Genomic DNA, 14,521 nt, shown 5'->3' with positions numbered 1-14,521 from the left:
CACAGCAATTTTGCACAGCATTCATCCAATCACATACCTTTAGACCTGCGTGATCAGTTGCCTAACCAACTGACATTTGATCAGTATACGTTTGCAATAGGAACTACATAAAGCAGGAGATCTTGTCCTCAGTTGCTTTAGCTGACTGACATTATTAAAACAAAAAATAATCATATCCCTGGAAACACATGGTCCGGAAAATGTATATATAATCCTAATGGAATGAGGAGCCAAGCATCTCCACACAGTCCAGTTCAAGAGGTTTTGGTCTTACCTAAATAACTTTAGAGGAAAGAGTGAAGGCTGAACTCTACTGCCTACTAGCGTCAAATAGAAGCGATTAACCAGATTCTTTAATATACTGTGTCCACGCTTTCATGTCTTCATCTGAATGTCTGTGAAGAGACTGCTACAGGACTCCTGGCTGTCCCTAAACGCATCATTTTGACCAACCAAGGGGTGATGTATTAATGTGTAAAGAGTGTGTGTTTCTTTCACAGGCCTGCTTCAGTTAGAATCAGCCACTCATCTGCTATATCATATAACAGCAGACTAGGATTACAAGGTACCTATTATAAATTATAATGTGTTATTGAGATCAGGTCACTAAGTGAGTGAGGTCACGGAGCTGTCAACCTCCATTAAAGTCTCCCAGGTAGTAAGCCCAGTTTTCTCGAATTAACATGTAACTTCATAGGTATCGTTGTGTGTGTGTGCGGGGGGGGCTATGAAATGAAGTTCTCACACCAGCTATTAGTAGATAATACATTCTTTTTAATTAATTATAATTCTATGACAGATCAGAAAGTGATTCTATCATCTCAGGGCACATCTTTCATAAACCACTTGCAAAAGCAGGAAAATCAATTTTAAATATCTGCAAATGATTTCATTTCAACCACATTCTTTATCTGCTTAAATTCACCTGAAATGTCCTTACTCTTGACTGACCAAAAGTTGGTTGCCGGTTATTTAAAGGCGAACTAATGTGCAGTGGGAGCCCAGTAGTGCGGTTACATCAAAGTAGTGGAATACACATCCTAACAATGTCACAATGTCACAACATGTTAACCATGGTTTCCACACATTCCTCATTGGGGGTGTGAGAGCATCGGGTTGGGGAGCAGCTGAAACTCGGCCGTGAGTGCATTACACCCCAGACACAGACGGGTTATTTCGACCGGGAGTCTGCCAGTCCGGTGCCACTCTGCCCGGGACGCGTGTGCGGCAGGCCGGCTGATTTGCAGTTGTCTCAGCCCCCCCACCCCCCAGGTTTCTAATGTTGACGAGCGCGTTAAGCGGGGCGCTGGCGCACTAAGCGGATTACTGGGTGACAGAGCAGGGCGCAGCTCCGGCCGCGGCAGGGCGGACCAGGTGCGCAGGATCCTCGCCTGCTCCCGGGACGAGGGCTCCTCGGGGGGTCGGTCTCTGCGCTCTTGCTGGATTTCAGCGTAGACGTGCACAGCCGACGCTGGAGACGCATTTAAAGCACCGTTCAAGTGTCTGCCCCCGCTTTCCCGACGATGAAGGTTGCGCACAAGGGGACTGTCGGCAACAACGCTGACTGGATGGGCTCCCTGTGCCCGGCGCTGTCCTCCATGCCTCTGAAGCACCTGGCGGTCCCAGGTAGGTGAGCACTTGTGGGAGGCTCTGACAGGACGGGCACTCGCTTCACCTTCACACCCAGAGATTGTTCTGTGTGGGAAACTTTCAGAGCGGCATATATACGGCTTTAATACCAACTATAACATTTGATTGTGACCCAGGAGAAGACAGATAGCCTATTGGATAGAAGACTCTTTTTCTTTCCGTTTCATTTCTCAATGCAGCGTAAATGTACTTAACCGAGTGCAGCCTCTTTGGAGTTTGGAATATAAATATCAAACTACCTCAGCAGGACAGTGACTTTAATCGATTCTTCTTCTTCTTCTTCTTCTTCTTCTTCTTCTTCTTCTTCTTCTTCTTCTTCTTCTTCTAGCCTATTATGATTATGATTATTATGATTATTATTATTATTATTATTATTGAGACTTATAACTGATGTTGATAGATCTGCTTTATTGACACGTGTTATGATGTCAGTTTGCCTGATTGGTTCGAATAAAACACATTCAGAGGTATGCTCTGCAGTTTGAATTCAAATCGGATTGGATTACTGTGATGAAGAAGCCAAGAGCATAGATTTGCAATCTCTATCTAGTTATACAATTATATTCATTTATGTTTACTAACAACAAGGAACAAACTGATATTGAGTGCATTTCATAGAAAAAAATACTTATCTGTGTTGGAATATGCAGGAGAGACTATCCTACAGAGACTGTAAGAAACTACACAGATCCGTGTTTTGTATGGAATTCATCAGTTTGCAGAGGGCAGTGCATGTTCCCTGGACATCTTTTTGCGCTGTCAGATTAACCTAGATGTGCAAGTTTGGTTTGATTGTGATTGTGCGAGTTTCCCAAGGGCTCCCACTGTCCCAGAGAACGGAGGCGGTTTCTTTCTTTAAAAATAAATTAATAAATAATCCCTCTATTGAACTGAATGTCTTTTACTTCCATTTCAAATGAGTCATTCCAAACTATGTATGGGATCTGATGTATGTATACTGTTTACTATTTTATGACATTTTATTTATTAAGATATAGTTAGCATTGCATTTTTCATTCATCACATACAGATGGGTGACAAATTAAAGGAAAAACCTGAATAAATGAGTGGAGGAACTTAAAAAATGCAGATGCCTCCAAACAGGTGCATTGCATGATACAATTAAGCAATGAACATCCTATCATGCTCTGTGGCATGTATAAAAATGCTGAGCAGGCCCATCTGACCTCGATTTTGGATCAAGATGGCAAGAGGAAAGGATCTAAGTGACTGTGAAAGAGGGGTCATTATTGGGGCACGAACAGCAGGAGCTTCAGTCACAAAGACTTCTCAACTGGCTAGTGTTTCAATAGGAACAGTGGATAAAGTTACATCTATTTACATCTGCATTTACATCTATCGGTAAGACATCAGTAAACAGGGTTGGAAATTGTGTTTGAAAGCATACATTTGATGAGCATGATGCTTGTGCATTACTGTGATATGTAAGGACAAACAACTCTTTCCCAGGTGACTGAGAATGTCAATTCAGGACGTGATCAGACTCAACAATAACAGTCCATCAAGAACGACACAGAGAGGGACACTACACTAGGGCTGCAGTGCATAAACCCCTCATTACAAAGACAAATGCACATTTGAGAGTTCAGTGGTGCAAAACCATAGGCAGTGGTCTACAGAGAAAAGCTCACATTAATAAAGAGACTAACACACAGTCTGCGAGGAAGGGGTGATGGGGCCTGTTCTCATGTAATAATGAAACTCCATGTGTTCAGAGGTAACAGCAACACATACTGCGGTCTGAATGAACGTTTCTGTTACATGTTCCACGTCTCCAAACTGCGTCTCTACTGTTGTGCTTCAAAGTTCTTGACACAAGCGAGTCACCAAGGGTCTGTGCCGTGGTGTCATACCTGGCAGGAGTTCAACAGCAGCACAGGGCCAGTCCTAGTGTCCCAGTGTCCTCAGGTTGTCATTCCACCCTGAGCTGCTAATTCGACTCCTAATTGGATTAATTGCGCCACTGCGTTTACACTGCAAAGTCGTGATTCTTATCAAGATTTTGTGCTGCATTTGTACTGTAGGCGGTGCTGGGCCTTTGTGTGTGAATTGTCCTCTTGAGCAGGCCATGTTTAGGTCGGCTTTGGTCTGACTGTAGCAGCAGCCAGTGTAAACGCAGTCATAGACGAATACATTAATAATACTTTGTGTAGAGTTGCCATACTTAATCTGCATTGCTGTTTCGGACAATATTGATGCAACTTCACCTTATTCCGTGACAGCAATTACAGAATCACCTGTGTTGGCATCCATGGCACAGTGACAGACTAAGGACACCAGGGATTACCGCCCAGGCTTGCGACTGTGAGGGCTTGTGGTTTATATTGTTAGACAGCCGTGCACTACCGAAGGCCGGCTTACAATCCAAAACACCCCCCTGTTGTTTAAAGAAGCAAAGAAACGAGCAACCCCCCCTGCATCATCCACTGTGACAGACAGGTTGATTCTCTAAAGGTATTTTGTTCACATGTCCCCTGCCTTCACTTACCCCTATCTGAAATGCATCCACACAGCCTGTAAAACACACAGGACTCTCACTGAGACAGCAGCTGCCGCAGTTGAGTAGGGACCCGAAGGCACAGTACATCAAGGGCTCTTTCTATTCACGAAAGCCGTCTTGTATTGTATTCTCACTTTGAAGAAAGAGAAGAAGAAAAAACAGGGTCTGTTATAGCTTACAAAATGTCAGTTTTATTTGTAAGTGTCTGGTACCCATTTATTTTAAGCCTCCTGAACACCATAGCTCTAAGAGGAAATCCCTGTGAGGCCTGGCCTGGCAGGACACAATATAGGACTAAAATGTACTATATTGCATTGTATCCTTTTACTTGTTTAAAGGTATGATTGATTTCCAGGTCTCTATTGCTACACATATTAGTTACATTACAGATGGCCTGGGGCTTATTAAAATTCTTACCCCGTGATCACATTTCCTCCTCTGAACTTTCATTTATTCATACGCCTGTGAATGTATTTGCATGCGATTAATTATATATGTGCTTTAACGCCCCACACAGAGAAGTGCAGGGCGTCTTCTCTGTGCCCAGCCTCCTCCGGGGTCGTGTGAGTCCGGCCTCACAAAAGTGTAACGAAAGCGCAGCTCCAGTGCGCAGTGGTGCCGGACAGGGCCGGGGCAGTGAGTGTTCAGGGTGGAGCAGCTGTGAGTGCGGAGACAGCACACCCTGCTCTCCATCCAGCCCACAGGAGACATGGCCCACATCCCTGGAACAAAGCAGAGCGCACAGTGCCGAACCCTGAGAGAGAGCAACCCTTTCATCCGCACCGCGATCAGAGCAGTCTGCAGGGCACTGGAGTACTCTGAAGATTGTAGGCCGTTTGTCCTGTGGGGAACTGTTTCTGAAAGGACTGGAGAAAGAGCAGACCTTTGTTTTTTTATTTGTTCGATGTCCTCAGTATAACAGTTCAGCTTGTCCTAATTTTTGTGTAAAACTCTATTGCCTTTTGTTTTGTTTGTCAGTAGATTATTGTTGTATGCTTCGCTGGCAGTCTCTACCTTCTGCAACAAACACTGTCGCTCAGCCTGTGGTGACTCACAGTGCCTTGTCTTCACTTCATCGTGTGGGGATGTGTGTGTGCGCGGACACACTAATTATGCATGGACTCGCTCAAGCAAACATGCCCTGTATGCCTGACTCTGGTGTGCCTGATGACACACAGCAGTCTGTGGACGATACCATGCCAGTGAGTGCCACCCTGCGCAGCTGTAATATAATATATGGCTTCTGAGCCGTGTCACACAGCACTGGATACTTTATAAAGCAGTTGTGATGTTCTGTGTGGTTTATGCCCTTTGTGTCTCGATGTATCTTACCCCGCAAAACCACTTCCTTGTGCGACTGCGTGGGTGCCCCCTGCAGCTGCGGTGTGCTGCTCTCTAGCTCTGCCGTCTCACCCCTGCAGGGTCTCACGACTCCTTCAGCTTCTGGGTGGACGAGAAGGCTCCAGTAGGGCCCGATCAGAAGGCAGCGGTCAAGCACCTGGCCGGGCTGTTCCGCTCACTGGCAAAGAAGGTGATGAAGAAGTGGTCCATGACGCAGAACCTGACCTTCAAGGAGCAGCTTGAGGGGGGGATCCGCTACTTCGACCTGCGCGTGTCCTCCAAGCCCGGGGAGCCCGGCCACGAGATCTACTTCATCCATGGCCTGTTCGGGCACAAGGTGCGGGACGGCCTGACCGAGATCGTCACCTTCCTCACGGCCCACAGCAAGGAGGTGGTCTTCTTGGACTTCAACCACCACTACGCCATGGGCGACGCGCACCACCGCTACCTCATCGCCATGCTGCAGGAGGTGTTCGGGAACAAGCTCTGCCGCATGAACAGCGTGGAGGACATCACGCTCGACTACCTGTGGCAGGAGAAATATCAGGTACAGCCTGCGCTTTGATTCATGCATTTACACAAATACAGTATAACTGGCTGCCAGCAGTAAAGATATTACAGCCGGGGCTGGACGAGGAATGGCTGCCGTCAGGGATTAGAGCAGAAGTGATTAGCTCAAGCAGGAAGAAGCATGCTAAGTGCATTCCCCTGGTCAGCCCTTAATAAAAGTAAAACTGACACGGGAACATCTGGCCTATTTGTGTCACTAATCCGAGCTGCTTTACAAGGTAAAAACCTTAAGGAAAGACATTTAGGAGATTATCGGAAGTCAGGTGGGAGTTAGTGTGTCCAGCTCAGATTAGTGATTAATGATCTCTAACTGCAATGACAAAAACATTCAATACAACATGCAATAGCTTATGCTGTGCTGTGCTTGTGTTGGGGGACAGTGCCGTGTGTGTGTGTCAGGGGACAGTTCTGTGTGTGTCAGGGGACAGTCCTTTGTATGTGTCAGTGGGGACTGTGCAGTGTGTGTCAGGGGACAGTCCTATACGTGTGTGTCAGGAGACAGTGCCGTGTGTGTGTGTCAGGGGACAGTGCCGTGTGTGTGTGTCAGGGGACAGTGCCGTGTGTGTGTGTCAGGGGACAGTGCCGTTTGTGTGTCAGGGGACAGTCCTTTGTATGTGTCAGGGGACAGTGCCGTGTGTGTGTGTCAGGGGACAGTTCTGTGTGTGTCAGGGGACAGTCCTATGCGTGTGTGTCAGGAGACAGTGCTGTGTGTGTGTCAGGGGACTGTGCCGTGTGTGTGTGTCAGGGGACAGTGCCGTTTGTGTGTCAGGGGACAGTCCTTTGTATGTGTCAGGGGACAGTGCCGTGTGTGTGTGTCAGGGGACAGTTCTGTGTGTGTCAGGGGACAGTCCTATGCGTGTGTCAGTGGGGACTGTGCAGTGTGTGTCAGGGGACAGTCCTATGCGTGTGTGTCAGGACACAGTGCTGTGTGTGTGTCAGGGGACAGTGCCGTGTGTGTGTGTCAGGGGACAGTGCCGTTTGTGTGTCAGGGGACAGTGCCGTTTGTGTGTCAGGGGACAGTCCTTTGTGTGTGTCAGGGGACAGTGCCGTGTGTGTGTGTCAGGGGACAGTTCTGTGTGTGTCAGGGGACAGTGCCGTTTGTGTGTGTCAGGGGACAGTGCCGTTTGTGTGTGTCAGGGGACATTGCCGTGTGTGTGTCAGGGGACATTGCCGTGTGTGTGTGTCAGGGGACAGTGCCGTGTGTGTGTGTCAGGGGACAGTGCCGTGTGTGTGTGTCAGGGGACAGTGCCGTGTGTGTGTCAGGGGACAGTGCCGTTTGTGTGTGTCAGGGGACAGTGCCGTTTGTGTGTGTCAGGGGACATTGCCGTGTGTGTGTCAGGGGACAGTGCCGTGTGTGTGTGTCAGGGGACAGTGCCGTGCATTTTAGGGCCCAGGCAAAGGGAGTTGATCAGTGGCTGTGTGACGAGGGTGTCTGTGGCTGGATTAGTACAGATTACAGGCCAGGCCTCTGAGCTCCTGTCATCTCAGTGTAACTGACAGCGCTGTCACACGAGGCGGAAGGGCTTAACTCCACAGCTCGAGTACAGGGGGTGTGTCAATCCAGGAAGTGTGCGAGTCGCTGACCCTGGCCCCGCTGACCAATCAGAGAGCACAGCGAGAGGGGGCAGTCAGGTGAAGGTGGCACAGGCTGAGCGGCGGATCTGAGCATGTGACAGCAGCAGGGAGAGTGTGGACAGAGGCCAGTGTGCCTGTGGGTAGCTGCTTTGTTTGAGAACGCACTCGTAGGAGTTCAGGCTCGCATGGCAGTGTTTCCCAGCTCTGGCCGCCTCTCAGAGATCCATAAATTAACTCGAGTTCCCCTTTAAGCTCCGCACAAGCACACAGGAATGTCATCAAGGCTCAGTGCCAGGGGCTTCCCTTTCCAAATGCTACAAATACTGTCTGTCCCGATTTACTGAAGTATTTTATAGAGGAATTCGACAAGAAAAAAACTCTGTGATCTCTGTGAGGACCTGAAATGTAATTACTTTTGTGACAGTTGCCAGGTTTTTTTAATAATAACCATAGTTCCTACAAGAGACGCTCTGGAACTGCAGCAGACCCAGAAGGGTTGCTTTTCCAGACACAGACGCACTGCTGAGCGACAGGTTGAGGTGTTTTTTTGTCCGGGTTCAGTCAACAGCTGTTAATGCATTTACAGATGAAATTGGAGGTTGAAACTATGTTGACCATTCAATGTCCGTTCCATTTGCAAATGCAGTCGATTGTAAACGCTACTTCAGTGTCGGTAATCAATGTTGTTTCAACTGCATTGTTCCTGCTGCGAGTGGTGTTGGTGCGAGCGCTGCTCCTGTGTTTTAATGGATTTCTTCAAGTCTCTATAAATTCCTCCCTCACATTGCTGTGAACAGAAACCAAACCATTAAGTCCCATTAGTCAGTAAGGCTGTGTTTAATCAAGCACCTGTGTTAGACTTGGTAGGGGAGGCTGTATGACACTTTGGTTTCACGCTGCTGTCACTGAGCAAATATGCCCTTCAAATGCTGCCTGACCTGTTTAGGCAGTTTAATAGGAAGGATACTGACAATATTTACTTACACTGATTCAAATTAAGTTTAATTTATTTTATTATTGTATTTCTTTCAGTCTCTGTAATACACTCTGAAGCTACACTCTGGAGGTGCTGACAAGACTTGTCCACAGAGATATCTGATCAAATACACACAGCAATGGTGTTTATTAACTCCAGAATACTGAATACATATTTCCTTTAGTTGATGAGATTGTCAGCAGCAAACAGGCCAGCACACGCCTCTCATATCAGCTCTTTATGGTCACACGGGGACTACAGTGCTGGTATTGTGATATCACTATGTTCCCACATGGAGAAGCCCCCTCTCTGACGCTTTTGTCTTCTGCTGTGTCGTAATTTAGGTCCTTGTGTTTTATCATCACCCTTCAGCCGAGGAATGCCCTCTGATGTGGCCGGGCAACAAGATCCCGGCTCCCTGGGCCAACACCACGGACGCCTGCAAGCTGATCCAGTTCCTGGAGACCACGCTGGGGGAGAGGCACAAGTACGGCTCCTTCCACGTGTCGCAGGCCATCCTGACGCCCCGGGTCAAGACCATCGTCCGCGGGCTCATCAAGGGCCTGCGCAACCACCTGGTGGAAAGGTGCAGAGTGCTCTCACCATCTCCCTCCCTCTCTCCCTCTCTCTGTGCCTCCCTCTCTTTCTCTCTCTCTCTGTCCATCTCTCCATCTTCCTCTCTCTGTCTCCCTCCCTCCCTCTCTCTGTCTCTCACTTTCTCCCTGTCTCTCTCTCTCTCTGTCCGTCTCTCCATCTCTCTCTGTCTGTCTCCCTCCCTCCGTCTGTGTTTTTCATTCCTTGTCCTTCTCTCTTTCTCTCCCTCTATCTTTCTTTCTCTGTTTCTGTCACTCTATGTCAGTTACAGTAAGTGTAGTGAAAGGATTGAGGTGTAATAAACGGACTGGCCAGCAGGCGGCGGCAGTGAGCAGGTCAGCTGGCAGCTACAGGGCTGGCAGTGCAGTGTGTGACTTCACAGTCTCCGTTGTGTTTAGAGCTGAGTGAAGCCAGAGGTTACAGGCTGCAGAGATAAGAAGCAGAAATCTGAAGTCACTAACTCCTCAATCAGACTGCAAGAGACTGGCCCTGACTGCCATTTTGATCCAGATCTCAAAGCACTAACCTAATCTCCAGGTATCGAAGGACATGTGCCATTTGTACACTTCATTATTAGCCACTGTTCTCTGTTTATCATAGTGGCCTCAATTCAAGCACTGAGTTTCCTCAGACTCCACCCCCTTCTTCCTTTCCTGAAATAATATAGCTGCACCCTTCCCTTTCTCCAAGGCTAGAAACCTGTTCCGAAAAAGAAAACAACAAAATATTTAATGACACTGTGAAGATGACCCTGCAGAAGCAAAGCACTCTTTTCCTGGATGCGGAGAAGAAGGGGTGGGGAACACATACACACACACACTCACTCACTCACTCTCTCCCTCTCACACACACACACACATACACCTTCTCTCCCCGATAGAAAAGCAGACAGGACTTCCTCCCGGCGCTCAGGAGCCTCGGAGATTCCCGGACCGCAGCTCCAGCCCCTTTGTGTTTCTGAACCCTGATGATCTGCCAAAAGCGTTTCCCAGAACAATGCCTTCTGGGGCACAAGTATGCAGCCCAGACCTCGTTTGCTCTCTGATATAAAGTGGAGCTGTGTTTCTTCACGCCCCCACCATTGCAGTCGTAAAAACCACACAGTGCAGAAACACCCAGCATAACAGCACAGGGCCGGACACACCACGGGAAGGAGCTCGTGACTGGGCTGTGCGGCTCTGGGTGGGAGTAGGGCGCTGTCCCTGTACAGGGGTGCTCAGGGGACAGGCACGGGGAGGCGAGTCTGAGAGATGGTGGTTCAAACCGGAGCAGGTGTTGTGGTGCTACGAAGAACAACTGGCAAAGTAAGGACAGTGTCTAACGAGACCAGCCCACCCTGAGGGAAATGGAGAGCTGAAAGTGAGGAAAACGTGAGAGAGAGTGAGTTTGCCCCTGAAGTAAAAGTCACACAGAGCAGGTTCTTTGCATTTTTCCCATTCTGTCCATCTGTCAGAGGTGTCAGCCTGTTGCTTTAGGCAACGTCTGAGAGAAGCAGCCCCTGACGCGAATCCCCGCAGAGCAACAGAAGAAGCCGACACAGAGCAGGTCCCGGCCGCAGCGCGGGGGGGACCAGGAGGTGGTGGCCGTGTTTAGCCAGGCTGAGCTCTCAGGAAACCCCGACCAGACGCCTGTCTCACAGGAAACTGTTTAATTTGGTGACCGAGAGGATGGCAGGGTCAGTGGATTGTTTATTTATCCCACAATAAACCTCCAGCAGGCCGACCTGCTTCCTCGTTTTGTGTGTTCGTGTTGCCACTCCTGTTAGACCAAGAACTCAGGGCTTCTAACAGTGAATACGTTTCTGCTGGGTCAGCTAAGATGGGATGATTGGGAGTTTCTTCACTATGTATACATAGATGTGTTTTTCTTTTTGCCTGTGGCTGAGCTAGTATTGTTCTGGGTGTTTTATTTCTCAAGGATTTCACCAGAGTTAGGGTTAGGGGTCTTTCGCTCCTGTCAGGTTGGACTTCTAAGAAGGTGATGGTTGTGCTTCTACTGTGTAAACAAGGCCAGGGTGAGTTATAGAGTGGGCTTTGCTTCAAAAGATGGAAATCCTTATGGTTGGGGTACCAATCTGCTCATATAATAATAGTACAAATAATAATAATAATAATTAACTTGATTGATTATCTTGGTTTCAGGAACCTGCCCACTATAATGAGCTGGGTGCAGGCACAGAAGCCGGGCGCCAACGGAGTCAACATCATCACCTCAGACTTTGTGGAGCTGGTGGACTTTGCCACCACTGTCATCAAGCTCAACAACCTGTTGCTCCCAGACAGAGCCATCACCTGAGGCACTGCACAGATGGACACTGCGCAGCTGGACTCTGTGCAGTCAAGGTCTCCACACTGCCCTTGTCCTGTCTTACAGCACCTAGAAGAGAAGTGTCTGCTGTACTGTACGCCGTCAGTGTTTTACCATTTATCAGTTAGTGCCAGCGTGCTCCTGGACACTGCGCTTCCCCTGTAGACAGCACACTGCGCAGCGTCGGCACGGACTGCGGACTGTACATGCGTCTGAATTGTTTATTTATTCAGGTGTTTACTTCACTACCATGAGCTGTGTATAAAGAAAGGGCTGAAACCTTACATCAGTTCAGAAGAGCTAAAGAGAGGTAAAGATCAATGGTGGCACCCTGTGCGCCGCTCTGAGGCAGGGTCTCTGCGTGTGTTTCAGCTGCAGCGCTCTCTGGCACTCTGCGCATGATGGTTGTGGGCTGGAGAGATATGTGTGCGTGGTTTGGTGGGTTTGTTTCCCTCGGGATACTTTTGTTAAGCTGGCAGCCGTGACTCAGAATTAGATGAAGCCCGGAGTGGTGAAGGGCCTGGTGGACTGATGCTTTCCCAGTGAACCTGTGGGTTTGAGCTCCTTCAGATGCCAACGGTGTTAAATTTGTCCTTGACAGTTGACCACAATCCACAGGGAGGGGACCCAGCCCGCCCAGCTCAGCACAACAGTGCAGTCAAGCAAAATACAGCTTCCCCATTTAGACTCCCTCACTGGCTGCATCAATTTGCAAAAGCGACTGAGGGGTGTGCGAAGACAAAGGTAGCTTCAATTATAGATATGCTTGCTCTCCAGCTGCAAATATGCCAATGAGTACAATTTGTTAGGGAAAGAGAACAGAAATGATATGATAGGGTCTGCGTATCCCGCTATGTCCTGGGGTCAAGTGGGTATTCTGAGCCTGGACTGTGGGAAAGTGGTTCCAGAGGACTTTTTCAATATCAATGTTTTTTTAATATTTACCCTAAATAAAACCAGAGAACAGTCCTCCTCAGGCTGTGGGCTTTCTGGGAACTGCTGCATTCCAGAAAGTGGTTCTCAGATTATATCGGCTCCCCGTCCCTGTGCTGGGGCTGGCACTGGCCGGGGGAGGAGGCTGGCTGTGTGTCTTAGTGGAGCCCAACGCTCTCGCAGAGAGAAGCCTGCGGAGGCTGCAGTCCGCTGCGCAGACAGATCCTAACTCTCTCTCCAGCTGCAGCACAGCTCCTGATCACAGGCGCTGGCTTTACCCTGCACACGAGTCACACAGCGCATGCGGAGCTCTGTGTCTGGCCTGGCGAAAACACACATCCTTTGGTCATACTTTCCATTTCATCCAGGCATCCATCCGTCATTTTCAATAACCCCTTCATCCAATACTGGGAGCTGGGGCCTAATTCAGTTTGTGTATATTATTATAAAAATATGTATGTATCTATTTATCATTCTATCTATGAGTTTATTGATTTATTTATCTATGTTTGTATTTATTTATTTATTTATTTATTTATTTATTTATATGTATTTATTGTAATGCACTGAGGATTTTAGAAACCATTGTGCACTGCAGTAGCACCAGTTGCTACGTGTCCCTTCTGTTGACAAGTCCGTGGTTTGTATGTGTTTTTCAGCTGCTGGTGTGGATGTACCATCAGCACAGATGCATTTGTGTTTCCGGTTCCTCCAGGTCTCTCCTCCATTTCCCGCTTGTCAGGGTTGATGTTTGAAAGGCTGCTGAAGCCCGGCGCTCCGTCTGGGGCCTTCAGCTTTACAAACCTCTGCACTCGACGCAGTAAACTGTGGGGACCTAGACTAACACTGGCTTTCTGGACTGATGTGTAAACAACTGAGATGATCACAGGATTGTGTTGTGTGTTCTGCCCAACACAGGGCTTGTAAAGATAAGCGACTGAATGTGAATGTTTTCAGTAAATGCACATCAGATAGTGTTGGGGGGATGGGGGAGGGTCAAAGCAAGATAAGGATATTTACTGATCCTGCCTGTGTTTGGTCATGTGTGTCTGAGACTGAATTTCATAATCGCGCCAAAGCATGTACGAGCTCGGTCCTGAGGCACGTACCTGAGGCACGTACCAGAGGGCCATTACGAGCACCACTGTGAAATGTCTCCCGCTGTTGGTACGGTGCAGAAATGTGACTGTGCCTGGGCACTGCACAAGCCCCATCCCTACACCCTGTACTCTGCCCACATTCTTCAACAATGTGAGTCTGATTGGCCAACCGACCTCTATAAAAAGCAGCAGGTGATTTATAGGGCCCTGTGCATCTCAATATCCGCTGGGATGTGGTGCTTCACAGGAAACCTCAGGGATCAGCTGCAGGACACCCATCCTTGCCTTGTGCAATCACTGTCACTGTGGAATGTCATTCATCGCTATAGGAAGGGGTTGGAATGCAGTGGTTACTCCATCAGGTCCCAGAGCGATGCCACTGCCAGGACCATATATTATATCATCTCATTCGCTGTGTATATACAGCACGATGGCTGCAAACATGCACTGAGGGTCTTAGAAAGCGGGGACAATATAATCACCTGTGCAATATATCTTCCCGGGGCTTAGTAACGGCTGAGGGGTGTTGTTTTGAAGCACTGTCTTTATAGACTGCAGCCGTATAGAGGTCTTTGAGGGACTGTGATCTACAACAGCATGTGCTCTGCTGCGTGGGTACGAAATTCCTCTGGAATCTTTTGGACATGCTGTATAGTTGAGTGTTTCTGCAATGCACTTTAATTAACCATTCTGTGGGTTCTTCTGTAATAGGGAGAGCTGTTATTTATGGGAAAGGAAATTCTACATACATCTCGATGGAATGTTGTGAATTTGCCAAATAAACCGTTTCAATTGTATTTTGTGTTTTGGTTTATTTATTTGTTCTAATTGAAAATGTAACATGTAAATCTGAAGGACTTCACCTACACACACATACATACAGCTCTGGAAAAAAATAAGAGACCACTCCAAGTCCAGAAATCAATGTCAAGTGGTCTTATTTTTTTCCAGAGC

The 14,521-nt window shown here is 48.1% G+C and overlaps 1 protein-coding gene across 1 annotated transcript; it reads left to right on the top strand.

The window, feature by feature from the left end:
- Positions 1-1,287: 1,287 nt before the first annotated feature.
- plcxd2 (phosphatidylinositol-specific phospholipase C, X domain containing 2) lies at positions 1,288-14,364 on the top strand. Its single transcript, XM_066699006.1, has 4 exons — positions 1,288-1,626; positions 5,593-6,059; positions 8,978-9,219; positions 11,369-14,364. The coding sequence occupies exons 1-4, from the start codon at positions 1,524-1,526 to the stop codon at positions 11,520-11,522; spliced, it is 966 nt and encodes a 321-aa protein (XP_066555103.1). The 5' UTR covers positions 1,288-1,523; the 3' UTR covers positions 11,523-14,364.
- The last annotated feature ends 157 nt before the right edge of the window (positions 14,365-14,521 follow it).

The sequence above is a fragment of the Amia ocellicauda genome, chromosome 3 (assembly GCF_036373705.1).
Source record: "Amia ocellicauda isolate fAmiCal2 chromosome 3, fAmiCal2.hap1, whole genome shotgun sequence".
In the NCBI taxonomy this organism is placed as follows: domain Eukaryota; kingdom Metazoa; phylum Chordata; class Actinopteri; order Amiiformes; family Amiidae; genus Amia; species Amia ocellicauda.
This window is presented reverse-complemented; position numbering and strand designations above follow the sequence as displayed.

What these genes read in the sequence shown, in the direction of transcription:
- plcxd2 (XM_066699006.1), top strand. Translation starts at nt 1,524, where the DNA reads ATGAAGGTTGCGCACAAGGGGACTGTCGGCAACAACGCTGACTGGATG. An exon ending in TGTGGCAGGAGAAATATCAG is followed by an intron (nt 6,060 to 8,977) that starts GTACAGCCTGCG and finishes GTCGTAATTTAG; the next exon opens with GTCCTTGTGTTTTATCATCA. An exon ending in CGCAACCACCTGGTGGAAAG is followed by an intron (nt 9,220 to 11,368) that starts GTGCAGAGTGCT and finishes TCTTGGTTTCAG; the next exon opens with GAACCTGCCCACTATAATGA.